This window comes from Anguilla anguilla, chromosome 12 (assembly GCF_013347855.1).
Source record: "Anguilla anguilla isolate fAngAng1 chromosome 12, fAngAng1.pri, whole genome shotgun sequence".
In the NCBI taxonomy this organism is placed as follows: Eukaryota; Metazoa; Chordata; class Actinopteri; order Anguilliformes; family Anguillidae; genus Anguilla; species Anguilla anguilla.
Genome location: NC_049212.1, coordinates 15,236,404 through 15,251,047, shown reverse-complemented (window position 1 = coordinate 15,251,047; position 14,644 = coordinate 15,236,404). Strand labels below are relative to the sequence as shown.

The 14,644-nt window shown below is 38.8% G+C and overlaps 1 protein-coding gene across 1 annotated transcript; it reads left to right on the top strand.

The window, feature by feature from the left end:
* The first annotated feature begins 4,256 nt into the window (after positions 1 to 4,256).
* zgc:113279 (uncharacterized protein LOC553749 homolog) lies at positions 4,257 to 13,850 on the top strand. The gene is made up of 11 exons (XM_035384547.1): positions 4,257 to 4,697; positions 5,158 to 5,279; positions 5,368 to 5,398; positions 5,830 to 5,876; positions 6,439 to 7,028; positions 8,074 to 8,179; positions 8,433 to 8,579; positions 9,610 to 9,670; positions 9,904 to 10,067; positions 12,543 to 12,656; positions 12,761 to 13,850. The coding sequence occupies exons 1-10, from the start codon at positions 4,511 to 4,513 to the stop codon at positions 12,639 to 12,641; spliced, it is 1,554 nt and encodes a 517-aa protein (XP_035240438.1). The 5' UTR covers positions 4,257 to 4,510; the 3' UTR covers positions 12,642 to 12,656; positions 12,761 to 13,850.
* Positions 13,851 to 14,644: the final 794 nt, after the last annotated feature.

Here is a 14,644-nt window from a genome sequence, read left to right as displayed (position 1 = left end):
AAAATGCTTATTTCAAACAAGGATTATCTTCCACTTTAAAAGGGCTTGTACAGCTTGGGATATTTTCCAGTAGAGGAACAATGATATATTAAACCTAAAGTTTCTTTGTATACCTTTATTACACAAAGGAAGTAAAAGACACATAAGTCTAAAATACATTTGTGAGGATTTGTCCATTATAAATAATAATTTTGAAATGTAAGTGACAAATTGTTAACACAGACATGATATAACATGTACGGTACATATTAACATTTTCACTGAAAAAGGGCGGGGGGGGTTGGGGATTAATTCCTTTAGGCAATACTGCCACCTACTGGACAATAAAAATACTCACACTAGCGATTAGGCTGTATCCACCTCTCAAAGAATTCACCATACCCCAGTTCTCAGACATTAGCAAACCATGCCTTCCCATTGCTAGAGCCAAAAACAGGCCTGTGTTCCTTCACTTTTTGTTCAGAATTTCTTTGGTTTGTCATGCTATGAAATTACGTATATGACTGTTCAACAGCAATATGGATGAAACTATTCTCCCCTCTATAATGAAGAAGCAATCCTTGAAATGCAGAGAAGGCATCCTCTGGCCTCTCCACTGTGTTTGATTAATATGAAATACACGATAATATGAGATTTGCATCACTCAAATATAAATGGTACAATATTTTACAGGAAATGGGGAACAACTCTAAGTATTTTAAAAATTCTGGGGATCCTTCATGCATCTATGGTATAAAAAGCATAATTTTCCCACACGATTCTGCATTTTTAATTTATGCAGAGAAGACTACGACAATTATAACCAAACGGATTTCTTTATCTCCAGGCAGTGCAGTTAAGTGGGAAATGCTTCAATGGAGCAACTGCATCTTAACATTCTTTATTCCAGTATAAAGGAATCAGTTTATTCAACATCATACAGATGTTCTAAATATGCCATTAAGAGACAAAATATTTGAAAAATATGCTTAAAATTTTTTTATAATTTTCACATCCTTCTGTGAGATTTAAAATGTGTTTTTGAAGATCACATCCTGGTTTGATTCTAGCCTACAGGCCACATTTCCTTCAAAAATTCAATCTCACTGTTCAGCCCCCCTAGGCTTGTTATTCTGGCCATAGTCTAGAACAGGAATCAGCAAGCAGTAGTCTATGTGCCAAATCTGGCACTTTATTTAGTGTCAGCAGAGACACTTCCCACCTTCCACCGAAGATTGAGTACTCACTGCTTCTTGAAATCCAGAAGTATAGCGAATACTATTATTGTAATCCTTATTTATAATAATAATAATAATAATAATAATAATAATAATAATAATGAGCTTTTAGTTTCACTTAGAAGGTATGTAGAGAGTCAGCAGACCTGATACCTGATCTCTACAGCAAAGGGGCCCAGAGCCTGGGGGCCACAGAGCAAAAGGCCCGGACAGCCATTGAGTAGTGAATGGTAGAAGAGACAGTGAGTTTGTCAGAATCAGAAGAGCGTAGAGGGTGGCCAGGGGTATAGCGATGGAGGATTTGATGGATATACTGATATAATGCCTTGTGTACACAAAAACGCAGCTCCCATTGAAAGGAATGGAGGCGATTATGAAGTCACTTCTTGTCAGAGGATGTATAAAAAAAAAACATTTAAGTGCTTTATTTTTTAAAAAAGTTTCAACCCGATGAAGCATGGCCCCGGAACTCCCTACCACTTACATGTGCCCCTCAGGTTCAAAATCACTCCTACTCCCCCTGGATCAGACAGCACCAAATTATCAGATCGGAGGTCGCTAATTGTTAGCACCAGATCTAGCATGGGAAAGTTAAGTTGTTAAATAAAAATGTCAATGAGAGGCAGCAAATCAGCAGTAGGTTTACAAGATGGGTGGCCAATGTGTAAGTTCAATGTTGTGTATTTATTAATTTACGAATGTGTACTTGTGCAACTTCCGTAGCAGCTAAAATACCCTTCATCGCACAGAAAATTGTTCGGGCCAATAAAAAAACAGACACTACAACTAATATTATATTTAAATACTCCAGAAAGTGAACTATCCCTTTAACCATTCAATAAAATGAGCACAGACTGGTTGGTGGTGACAGACATCTATCATCTCAAGGGAGCGATGCTGGATTTATTTGCCTGGTCTGGGGTGAAAAACCACTCCAGTTACCTACCCTTCACAAAAACGAGTCTCATGGGTAGGAACACCAGAACCTAGTTGAGCGAATCAGAGAACAGGCTTTAAGGAGAAGATCTCAGTTAAAAAGTGCCTTTGCTTGCACGTAGCAAGCTAGCTAGGCTAGCTGTAGTAGAATTTCATTTTCATTATTTGAAGGAAACAATGCACTCAGTCTTATAATGCACAGTTGCATTTTAATCCCACTTCATGTGCATTACCACCTGTGGGGGGAGCATATCCAGGTCAACTAGCCCTCTCATGGCAAGATCATTTACATGCACCTTTTTAACTGGCTGGCAGTAAAATAAATATGTTCTCCATGAGTTATTTTACTCCATTTGTATCTGGAATTTACACAATAACTACAAGCCTCATAACCAGGAGAACAATCTCATTGGAGGTGCCTGAACTTGAAAGTGGGTAAAAATTAATGTGAAGAGGTTTAAGGCTTTTAGTTATCACAATTTATTAAACAATTTTCTTAATCAAAGTGGGGGCAAAAAAAGGTTAATAAAATTTTAATTTGTTCAGATCTTCCCTGAACATATTTTGGGTTTTTTCCCCCAACATGAACTCAGCTTCATGCATTTTTAAATGTATACCCTTTAAATACTGTGCGAAGGCAAGGCAACATGAATGTTCTGTCAATGTTTATCTGTGCATATTTATTTATTTAATATCAAATTTTTTTATTGCCTGTAAAGCAGTTTTGTGAACCATGAACTGAAAAACCCAGAGAGTAGTAATTATTAGTATTGTTCTTATTATTGATGTTGATGTTGTTGTTGCAGTGTTTGAAATTATGCAAATTGACCACATGGTGGCGCTATAGATATATATATATTAAAAATGTATTTTGCCTGGATGGGCTGTACAGTGTGGTTTAAAATCCAGACCATGCAGTGGCTACATGGTCATGATTAAGACTACTATTATTATTCACCAAATGTGTTCAAATTGAACAGCAGCAGTACATAAATTATTTGTCTGAACAAACATGTTTAATCTAGTATTAATCAGATAGATGTATTCAGTAACCGTTGGCTGTATTTATAACAACCGCTGTAAAACGCTTTGTAAAATAACAAAATGAGTATTATGTGATTTAAACGTTTCTGTTAGCTTTCTTTTTTCTTTTAAACGTCCAAGGAACTCTTGAGAGTTTATTTGGCTTATATGGCTATAAATAGGGAAAACTCTCTCACGTTGTGAAACATGGTTCGGCAATTCTGGAATACAGCTTTCTTAAAGATACTGAATACATTTTCAAACTAAAATAAACAAACAAATAAATAAATAAATAAATAAATAAATAAATAAATAAATAAATAAATTCAGTCGTGTGGATATGTTCCAAAGCTCTTAACTGCCTTTTCAAGTTCTCCTCAGCTCCTAATATCAGGCCTTATAGACGAGAGAAAATGTTCAGCCAGCAAGGTGTGGAATAACATAGGAATGCTGACGTAAATACAATCATAGTGTCATGAGCACGAAAGTAACGTTGTGTAACTTATTGCCCTATGTACACCCATATGCACAATCCTCTCTATTTAACAGGTATGAGCCATTAAAATACTATATTCTAATCTAAACTATTGCTACATATTTCTAATAGGCAACATTAGTTACTGTCAAACACGTATGGGAATGATAATATTATTGTGATGTTTATATGAATCGAATTGATATAGTGTATACAAATAGGCCTATCTATAATGAGTAGTTTATTAAATATGAACGAATATGCACACATTCAATATGTAGACTACATCAAATCGAAATCCTCCGAAAGTGAAACAGCAAAGCACATCGTTCCATACTACCAATTAACACTTTTTAATTATAGTTTAATTCAAGAAAGAAAAGATTGAAACTTTTATGCAAATCTAACACGTCTCACAAAATTTGTGGTGTATTTTTAATAATGAAGCGATGGCAGGGGGTTCATCCACGCCTGAGCCAAGTACAAGTGAAAAACAGGATAGGTATACTTTTTCTTTTTTCACCACTTAGCCTTCAATCCACGCCCACAGACAATGGGCTACATAAATTCGCATTTTCCTGCAAATGCTAACAGTTGCATTTGCCAGGCTTAAGGATAACAGGATGAATTTGTCTACACAGTACGTTGCTAGCAGGCTGTTTACCAATTCATTTTAGATCACAATCGCATTGCTTTGCATTGCTTATTACAGTCGCGCCTTCTCGTCTGCATGCACTTCGACAGCACACAGAAAGGGATTTGCGTGTACCTGGCTTCGAAGACGTCTCGGGGTGGGGGGGTCCCTGAACTAAAGTGGCTCATCATTGTTGCTCGTTGTTCCGTTGTCTGGAATTAAAAAATGTTCCGGAGCAGGAACTGCAGCGAAGATGGATTTAACTTCAGTAGTGGATCACCGTTGCCAGGAGAACTGGCCAGCCCCCAACATGAACCAAATTCGCCTGTTTCTGGGTTCACACAGGCGAAGAGTTTAGAAGAAGGTGACATCTCAAAAAGGAACGTGCAGCTAACACCAAAGGCTTCCACTGGTTAGTCCAGTAATGTTTAAATAACCTTTGCTCATAGCCCTCGTCACTTCATTTTAATTATGAATTTTAATCAAGTTTAACAGGATTATTCTCCAACTTGCTTTATTTTATTTAAAATATTTTTTGCTAGATTTGTACTGTTGTTTGTTTGCGTTTAATTAATTAATACACTTTTAAAGAGAAAGGTGCATTTTTTATTCATTACCAAGAAAAACATTTGGACTTTAATGTGCTTTAGATGTCAACCTTGGCCAAAACAGTAGTGCTTGTGCAATTAAGCGTTCATCATAATGGGCAGGCTTCATCGTAGAGCATGCTTTATTCGATGCTTTTTTTTTTTTTTTTTTTGAAGGAACTAAGAACAAATAGTATTACCCATTTACTGTCATTTAAAAGTTTGATTTGTGAATACCACGCGGTTGTGGAAACATAACTGGTTTATTTATTGTTACTTTCAAAGGTTCTAAACTCTCAAATCCTCAATCTGAAAAACGGTACCTGGGAGTGCGTGTTAGAATGCCAGTCAGAGACATGCTCAGGAAAATACGAATAGCCAAGGGTCTGGATCCCAATCCAATACAGGTATATCTTTACTTCAGTCTTAATGCTCCGGCTTGACCTCATAACATGTTACCCTTATTGATTTTGTATTTATTTTTTTTTCCTCAAGGGAGCTCAGGGAAAATCATCAAGGGCTACAGGTAAACATGATCACTGCATGTACTGAAATATATAACCATGTACTGAAAAAAATATTGTAATCATTTTAATATCTTGAGGAATTCCAAATGAATTTTCTGGTACATTGCCATTTTTGCTAAATGCATATCATTGGTTTATTCAATTGGTTCTGCTAAAAGTAAAGCAGAACATGGTGGTATATTATTTAGCATATTTCCATATATTTAACATATATTTATTTAACGATACAAATTTACAATTTCAATAATGTAATGTCTTGATATCATTGGAGTGTGTCGTTGAAGGTGGCAATAGCAGTACAGTCTTCCATTGTCACAAAAAGACTTCTGTGACGTTTGTCACTGTATATGGGGAGATCTCTGTGTATAGAAATTTATATTTTTGTATGAGGGGATCATTTGTGAAGTAAAGAATAAAACATTTGTTCCAGGAGAGAAAAAACGAGTAACATCAAGTGGAGATCGCAGAAAGAAGCTGGTGAGTTTAAAAAGAACAAAATGCATCTTTATTGTATTTATTATTGCAGAATATATTCAATTATCCTGGACTCAATATATTTTTTTAAATTAAAACATTGTATTTAATTAAAAATATTATAGCTACATTTTAATTTGCAATTGGCCACTGTAATGGGGATTAAAATATTAGAAGATATGTTTATAAACATCAAATTTCTTGGTGGTGGAACCCATTTGATTACATTTTGCGGTTTCCGGTTTTCTACTGGAATCACCTGAACTCTGAACTTGGATATCTAGGCCAAAAGGCCTGACCTTCTGTTGCAGCAGGAGGCTTCGGACTGAGCCATGCAGAAGCCCCCCAGTTCAGCCGACCCTACCACTAAACTACAGTACTCAACTGAAAACCAGAATTTCTTTCAGAATATTAGTTCCCTCTACTTCATTCTTGATTACAATATGAGGAAATAACAATATTTTTTAAAGCAGGGTTTTAAGAAGAAACATCTGCAGTCCTTTTTAAAATAGATTCAGGTCCTGAAAATGAAAAAAATTATAAAAGCAAACGTAATTTCTTCCAGAATAAACGTCAAACGAGTCTGGAGGACCTGGCAATCATCGTGGAGGTTCTTGAGGAGGATCTCAAAGCCAGCGAATTCCACAAACAGCCCCAAAGCGAGGACAGCACTTCACCTCAGTACTGTCCCGACTGGCAGGGAACCCCCTGGTATCTCGACGTTCCCTGTTCCACCCAAGGTCACGCGACACCCCCACCTCAGGAGTACGGTTACCCCTCCGAGCTGTCCCCCACCGGCTCCCCAGAGAGCTACGCCTTCTCGCCCCAAGCCCTGCCACACAGCCACAGCTCCACCCCGTCCAACAGCCACGGGGCGTATCGCAGCAGCGAGGCAGACGAGAGGTTCAACGGCCCCCATCCCCAGGCACCCTACTCCCCCTGCAGCCCTGAATACGAGGCCCCGTCCCCGCCCAAGCTCCACTTCCGCAGCCCCCTGCCCCTCTCGGAGAAAGAGGGCCATGCGAAGGGGCTCGGGGAGCTGGGGCAGTACTGGAACGGCATGTCCTTCTTCTGGTTTCAGCTACAGAGGGAGAACAGTCTGCTGAGTGCCGTCTCTGATGAGCAGCTTCTCGCCTCAGACAGCAGTGGGAGGATGTGAGTGACCCCGTCAGACTTGACCATCAGATCTGTTTGTGACATCAGTTATATTAATATTAATGGGCCTGAATTGGATGTGTCCAGTCACATCACATTACAGCATGACATGGCAAAAAAATGCATAATCCTTCCACAGCCATTGATATATATAGACAAAAATTGGAAACAGAGAGTATTCAATGGCTAGAAACTTCATAAAGTAAGAAGTTATTTGCAATTTTGAGAAGATTTCAAGATTTTTTAATTTGGGGGAGACAATTGAAGCATTTTTTTTTGCTCCATTGTTCTTGTTTATGAATTTGCTTTATGGGATTTTGGATATGTTTTGGGTGGTTTGTTGTATAATAATATATATTATACAACGAAGATATAGCTGTTTTCCCTGCCTTGAATTGTCTCTGGTTGAGATATCGTGTGATTCGATATTAATGCTGTTCCAGGGAAGTTTTGATTTCCAGGCAAAGAGCATAGCAAAGCAAATATTATTTGGAAATGTATACTGTTGGGGAAGAGGGTAGTCTGAGAATGTTTATATTCTAAGGAAGTATTACTCAGGGGTGATTCCGATATCCTTCCACTGAGTGTTGACTGAGTGCGTCACGAACATGGCGCATGTGCAAACACACACGTACAAACATGCCTCACTTAACTCAAGAATGAATAAAACGGCTTTTTCTGTGGTTTTTACGATTAAGATCCTGATTGATAAAATGCTATAGCTGAATGTTTCCACTGAAAGTTATCTGACATTAATCCAAAACACAGCAGTAATCCATTCACATCTAGTTGCTGAGCTTTGAGATGGAAAAATCATGGTTTTACAGTAATATTGAATGGAGGGCTGCAGGTTTTCAGTCATGTTCATCAGAAGAACATAAAAAGGATTTTTTTTTTTACAGAAATGCTGCTTTACTGTGCCACTTGTACCTCTGATTGACCTCTCCTTCCACTGCAAGTTTTTCCAAACTCTCTCAGTTTGCCTCCATCTTTGTGAGCCTTTGTATCAGTGGAAAGGGGATTTACCTCTAACATCTCTCTACAGCCTGCTGCACAGAGCAGTGAGCCAGGGCAAGAGGGCCACGGTTTACAGCATTGCCAAACGGATGGCTGCCATGGGCCAGCTCCACCTCAGGGATGCCGAAGGCAAGGTACGGTCCCGCTGGACACCGTGCAGCACCCGCAGACGCTTCCATCTCATTTGGGTCGTGCATGCGTTTAGATATGCCACCAACAGCGAGTGATGTCAGAGTCAGGGTGTACTTTTGGAAGCTGTAACCAGCTTCTGTCATGTTAATCGATGGTTAGTTTGGAGTTAAGGCCAAGTTAGCCAAGCTGTGGATGCTTTGACGCAGTTGTCCCCTTTGTGTTAATATGGTGCGTCTCCTCGCCTTCTTCCCCCAGACTGCCCTCCACCTTGCGGCTCAGAGGAACCAGCACTTGATGGTGGCAGACCTGCTCTTGCATGGTGCCAGGGTGAATGAGAGGGACAGGTTTGGCAAGACGTGCCTTCACCTCAGCGCAGAAAATGGATATGTGAGAGTGGTGGAGGTAAACGCCGACAAACTGTACAAAATTACCTGTAATCTGTAGCTCCATAAAGCTCATTTACGGTTTCCTGCTTAAGGAAACATTTTTATCTTAAGTTTGTTAATGGATGGAGTCCTCATAAGAAATGGCAGTAATATCAATTAGTGACTTTGTTCATTGCAGTGGATATGACCATTCATATGTGACACCATCCTAACCTGCAGGACAGGTTATGGCAGTTAAGACCGGAAACTGTTGGTGGAAGCTACATTTTCTTTACGGATGTGGTATTTGAATGATTTTAAACAAATATTCATTTTGCTGACTAATACGACATGTAAACGATGCTGTCTCATAACGTTACATACTGTACAGTAGTGAAACATGAAGTTGGTTTGCAAATTATTTTAGGTTTCATTGAAATTTGTCCCCACACACTGAGCTTTTTTACGCCAAGAGAAGGAAGATACAGTACAGTAAAGCATGCAGCATTATTTTATTGCCAACTAGTTAGCTGGTTTGTTAGTTTAACTATCTAGCTAGATATAACAAGCTAGTTGTTGCTATTGTCGGTCAATAATCAGTCACCAATGTGACATAAAGCAAGTCATTTTAGACCATGACTGCATAGTAAGGTTTCCCTACAATAAAATAAAATATTTTGAAACAAAACATGGACAATATACTCATCTTCTGTCTGGATGCCGAGCTGGGGCAGATAATGACTGTGTAAATCACAAAACATTGTGGCAAGCACAAAGCTAACAAACTGTTTAGCTAACACTTAGATAAGTTTGCATAGTTCAACACATCTCAGAGGATTGTGTCAATGCTAGACATTTATTGCATGATCACAACATACATAATCATAGCTGATCAAATACAGAAATTTTAAGTAAATAGACTGCTATGTTTGTGAGTTTTTGATAGAAAACCTTACTTTGGTAACAAATATGATAACAGGTTGTCTATGACAGTTCGGGGCTAGAGTGTCACTTTATAATATCATTGCATGTAAAGCCTTCTTCAGGTTATCCCTTCTTTATTGCAGGTGCTGAAAAACTTTATGAACATTGGGATGTATGTTGACGTAGAGGCAAGAGACATAAATGGTATGCTTGATTTTCATTTTATCTTTGCAAAGGTTATCTGGCACTTGACCATACCGTTTTTTATTTATTTATTTTTTTTTTTTACGTGATAAAATTGGACTGGCTGTTCATTACATGCGCTCAGCAGTTAGTGAGCTTTATGGAGTACAGTGGAATAAATCAGCGGACGCGCATGCATTGTGAAAGGACAGAAAGCGTACGTTTCTCAGAGCCTTTTGACGCGTCTGGAACAGGCTTCAGCGCGCTGCAGTGTGCCACGCTGGCCCTGAAGGTGACGGTGCAGGAGCTGGAGATGAACAGCAGCCCCAGTGAGGTCCACTTCCACACACTGAGGAAGGAGCAGCTGCTGGACACACTGGACTGCCTGCTGCTGACTGGACAATCGTCACACGCACAGGTGACGAGCACGCCCAGTGCCCATGTTGATGGGGGTGGGGTATTTCACGTAAACTTCAATCAGAGGACCTCAATCAATGGATCAGTAAACTAGCTAATGTATTTATCTACAATCTTCCAGACCTGCTGCTGCTAGAGGTGGCAAGGCAAGAGGAACCAGGGGGAGATGGAGGGTAGGGGGAGAAAGAAAAGCGGCAGGGAGGGAGAGGGTCACAGGCAGAGAGAAAGCAAGCCACTGGTTCTTCCACCAGCACATTTGGTTACCAAGTATCCTTTTGGAGTCTCCAAATGGCTTTTTGGAAACCTGCCTAGACATAGCTCAGAAAGAAACAATGCAGATTTTTTTGCAAAATCATTTTTGGTGGTATTGTCATGGTATTACAATTTGAATCAGGATTTGTCCAGCGTTGTGCCTGTATATGCAATGTGTTTCTAAGCCCACCAGGCAAAGCCTCAAGCATCTGCATTCACTCAGAAAAACATCTTTTAGTTGAGAAAAAAAACTTACACTGTGTTTGAGCTTCTGTTACTTTGTTTCAGTAAAATTTAGAGTAATTCTGACTCTTAGAAAACTCCCAAGGGATATGTTTCATAAGAGACCAGGATTAAGCCTGTAGTCAGAAGGGTCTGTTATTTTTAGGCTTGTGCTAAAAAAGGGGGGCAATACATAAGGGGTTAAAGGATTAGGTCAAGGAATTTTAATGCCTTTGTAAAGTTCAATTTGTGTTTGAGGCCAATTTCAAGTTTTTTATTCAGGAGAAGGAGTGCATAACTGGAGGCGCAATTCCAGAGCCTTCCTGTACGTGCATGTGTAGATTTAGGATTTAGGACTGATGAAGTTATGGATTTGGAGAAGAATACCTGAAGCTAAAGCATTTAGGTGTCATTAAAGATAACAGAATGCACTTTCAGTCAGTTTTAGACACGATTACTGCCTTTAAGACTATGCTGACATTTTAACTACCGTGGAAAAAATGCATTGCTATGATTCATCCGGGTAGGCTTGTTCAAGCAAAGAAATGACATGGTGAATGTTCAGCTTCCGTAACGTAGAACCAGAGTTAGTGCGACCACTCTGCCACTTCATAAATGCTGGTTTCACATAGTTGAAAACATTCAAAGGTGCTCTTAGAGTAGGGGAATGATAGAAAAGTTAAAGAAAAAAGGGGAAAAATTCTATCAAAAAATGTGTATAGTAAAGGATTAAAAACAACCTATACATTTTGGAACATTTTGGCAATTTTTTGATTGTTCTATACAGTTTTTGTGTCCGATAACGGATATTTTACCTACTTACAGAAGTTTTTGATAATCTGCTTAACAATGGGTTTTATGGGCTTGTGGTTTAAAGCAAGAAAATTCACTTCTGGTTACTCTCAAACAGCTTGTATAGAAAGGTTTTGTCTGCAGACGTTGTCAATGAGTATATTACCCGATTATTTTAAAATTATTTTTTAAGTCATGTTTAATATTTTTTGGTTTCAAATCTTTCCTATGGCACAGACTACCTGAGACTTTTGCCCTCAAGGAAAGAAGTACCAACATGATATAAAAACTGGTATTTTGCTTGTAATGTGCATAAGCACTATGAAATGAATGCATTCATATGTACTGCTTGTGGAAACTTCATTTTGCGGTACAAGCTGCTTTGGAGTTCCTTGAAGTTTATGTCCTTGCTTTAGATCACAAACCCACAAAAGCCCCTGTATCAGACAACAAATCCTCAATTAATATTCCTTTATTTGAGCCCTTCGTGGTAAAATGTCAGTTTTTAGTAGTGTGGAGAACATGGGCATTCAGACTCTTCCATGTGAAAATTCTAAAACCGGCACATCATGAAGTCACGCAAGCGCACCCACTTTGAAAATGCAAATCTTTTAAAAATGAATTTAGGTCATTCACGTCTTGCTGATAAATGCAAGTGTCCTTTATAAGCAACCAAAATATGTGAACTGAAATGAAAGGAATGCAGTGCTGAACTGAACTCCCTTTTCTGAATGATATAGAGTAGTTATGGCCCTCCAGTTATGGCCCTCCAGTAAGACCCCTTAGAAGTGTGTGTGCATGTGCGTGGACGTGTATGGACCATCTATCATAAAAGAAACGAAAAAAGCAGGGTGAGGCAGGCTTCTACAGTCCATATCGGGAAACATGTAGACAGAAGCTGCCATCTTTCTGCAGGCGGATCTCATTGAAGCTTCAACTTCCACAAAAAGGGGTTATTAAAAATTACACAGCGTACTTAGCCTCGTGGATAACGTTTATCTCTGCTTTGTCGTGATAAACATGTTAGCTGGGTTTCAACAAAATAATCTTAGAGAGCTAAGTAAAGGTCAGTCCTTCCAGAGACTATTTGCTTTTCACGGCTCCTCTTCCTGAGCGTGGTCACCCCTTTACGCTGTAATCAAGGAAGGAGAGTGCCTGTGTGTTCAACCCTCGTAACCAAATGGGTGCTTTTTTTTGTCCTTTCTGACAGAGCTACGAATCTCAGATGATGTGGGATGTATTTCGCCATGGGTGCAGCTCATATTTGGAAGAAGTGGCGAGCGTCCCACAGAGCAAAGCGCTCGTCTGAGCGAGCCGCAGAGAGGTAAGGCAGTCTAACCGTTCAGTCTCCTGACTTTCTTCGGTACGGACGTGTCGATTTACCTGAAGATTTGTGTAATGCTGGACTAAAAGCGGTCTCTTATGCAGGTGAGCTACATGGTCTGAGTGGTTGGCCCCCAAGAGGCTGGTCTCCAAGTGGTTCACCATCTCCAGGCTTCGTGATGTCAAAAGTGTGTCTGCTGGAAAAGGCAGTCCTGTTAACCGACAGTAAATGTTACGGAATTGTGTCCCTTCCTGGAATTTTAAATGTATACCCAGGGACAGAGGGCCTTTTGCAAGTTAAAGCTTACTCAAATCACCAGCTACTAAAAGAGATATTCCAATCCATAAATAATACATTTAAAAAAACAAACAAAAAAACAAAAACATTTCTTTTAGAGGGCTGGTTGAGACTTTGTGTAAAACAACCAGAGTTCTATGCTAGGTCAAACACAGAGGAATGTCCTCTGTGTCTAACTGACCTGCTTTCAGACAGTGGTTCCACATAAGCTGGTTTCTATGAAACTTCCAAAGTTTGCTACAATAATGTAGCATGTTGTTCTGTAAATACTAGAGTCGAAGAAAATTAATGGTCTATGTGTTTGAGTGCAGGTACGGGTGTTGAATTCACAATATAGGTATGTGCCTTTGTGTTATTGCAATATTTGAATGGATGTGCAATAAATAATGCAAATAGTTTGCTGATGTGTTTATATACTTTATACTATCTGGTGTTGGTTTTACATACATACATCTATAGATGCAGACGTGCGTATTACTGGAATTGACTTCTCAGCACATGGAAAATGTAAAACATTTGATTCTGATACTGGTTTCTTTGTTTTATTGTTAAAAATGCTCAGTAATATGGTGTTCTTGCATGTTGGACACATACATATTTACATGATATATATTCAGTAATTACATTTTTTAAAAGTTGCTGTATTTTAAGGTGATAAACATTACTAATGGATGATGAACATAAGATGTGTATTTTTTGTCTCAGACAAGATAAAAGCTTATATTTGTTAACTGCACTTAAAAGTAGTTACTTTACCATATTAATACTTTGTGTGATGCATTCCAACAAAGGGAAATGAATTATCTGGGAATTGTTTGACAGTAAATGTACTTGTATTGGCGACTTGATGTTTCTTTATTATGCTACATTAAAATGTAAATCAAATAAAGGACTATTTGGGAAAACTATTGTTACACAGTATGTTTCAACTTCTCAAATGTCACAACAGTTGTAAAAAACTGTGAAACCCTTTTCAGGAAAGGTACGTTGCATTTGAGGCTCTTTTTATTGAGCTGAAACATGCATTTTAAAAGATGACAAAGATTGAATAGAACAGTTTTTCTCCAGAAATATCTATAGCAATGTGTAATTTTCATTAAGATATTGCATGTGCTATAACAAGGGCCATGCAGCGTGGAAGACTTGGGTTAGTAGTAGTCATCAGTGACTGATAAACCACTTCTCCATTGTCCAAGCTCTCCTGTAGAGCATTGTGTGGCTTTTAATTTAGAAATTTCCACAGGCTTGTAAATTTGAAGGGAGTATGATCCCTTCAGCTGAGTTTTGTTTGCAACAGTGGAAATAATGTTGCATTATTTGTTTGTTTATTGTGGTATTAAATGTCTTAGAAGAGAGTTAAGTCTAAGTAAAAGCAGATGTTAAGAAAATAATGATCAATAATCAGAATATTCCAGTGGTGCACTGAACTACGTAAGAGACATTAGAAACCCTGAGAGGAAGATCTGACATATCCAGATATCATAAGCTGCTTAACCCAGTATTCATCAAAGTTGTATATGGTAAATGGACGGCATTTATATAGCACTTTACAATTGATGCATCTCATACACCAGAGCAATTAGGGGTTAGGTGTCTTGCTCAGGGACACTTCGACATGCCCGGGGGGGCTCGAACCGGCAACCCTCTGACTACCAGACAACCGCTCTTACCTCCTCAGCTATGTCGCCCCA

Bases quoted from the DNA above. Each gene is read 5' to 3' on its own strand.
- zgc:113279 (XM_035384547.1), top strand. From the start codon at position 4,511: ATGTTCCGGAGCAGGAACTGCAGCGAAGATGGATTTAACTTCAGTAGT. The intron at 7,029-8,073 runs GTGAGTGACCCC...ATCTCTCTACAG, and splicing joins TCAGACAGCAGTGGGAGGAT to CCTGCTGCACAGAGCAGTGA. The intron at 9,671-9,903 runs GTATGCTTGATT...CGTCTGGAACAG, and splicing joins AGAGGCAAGAGACATAAATG to GCTTCAGCGCGCTGCAGTGT.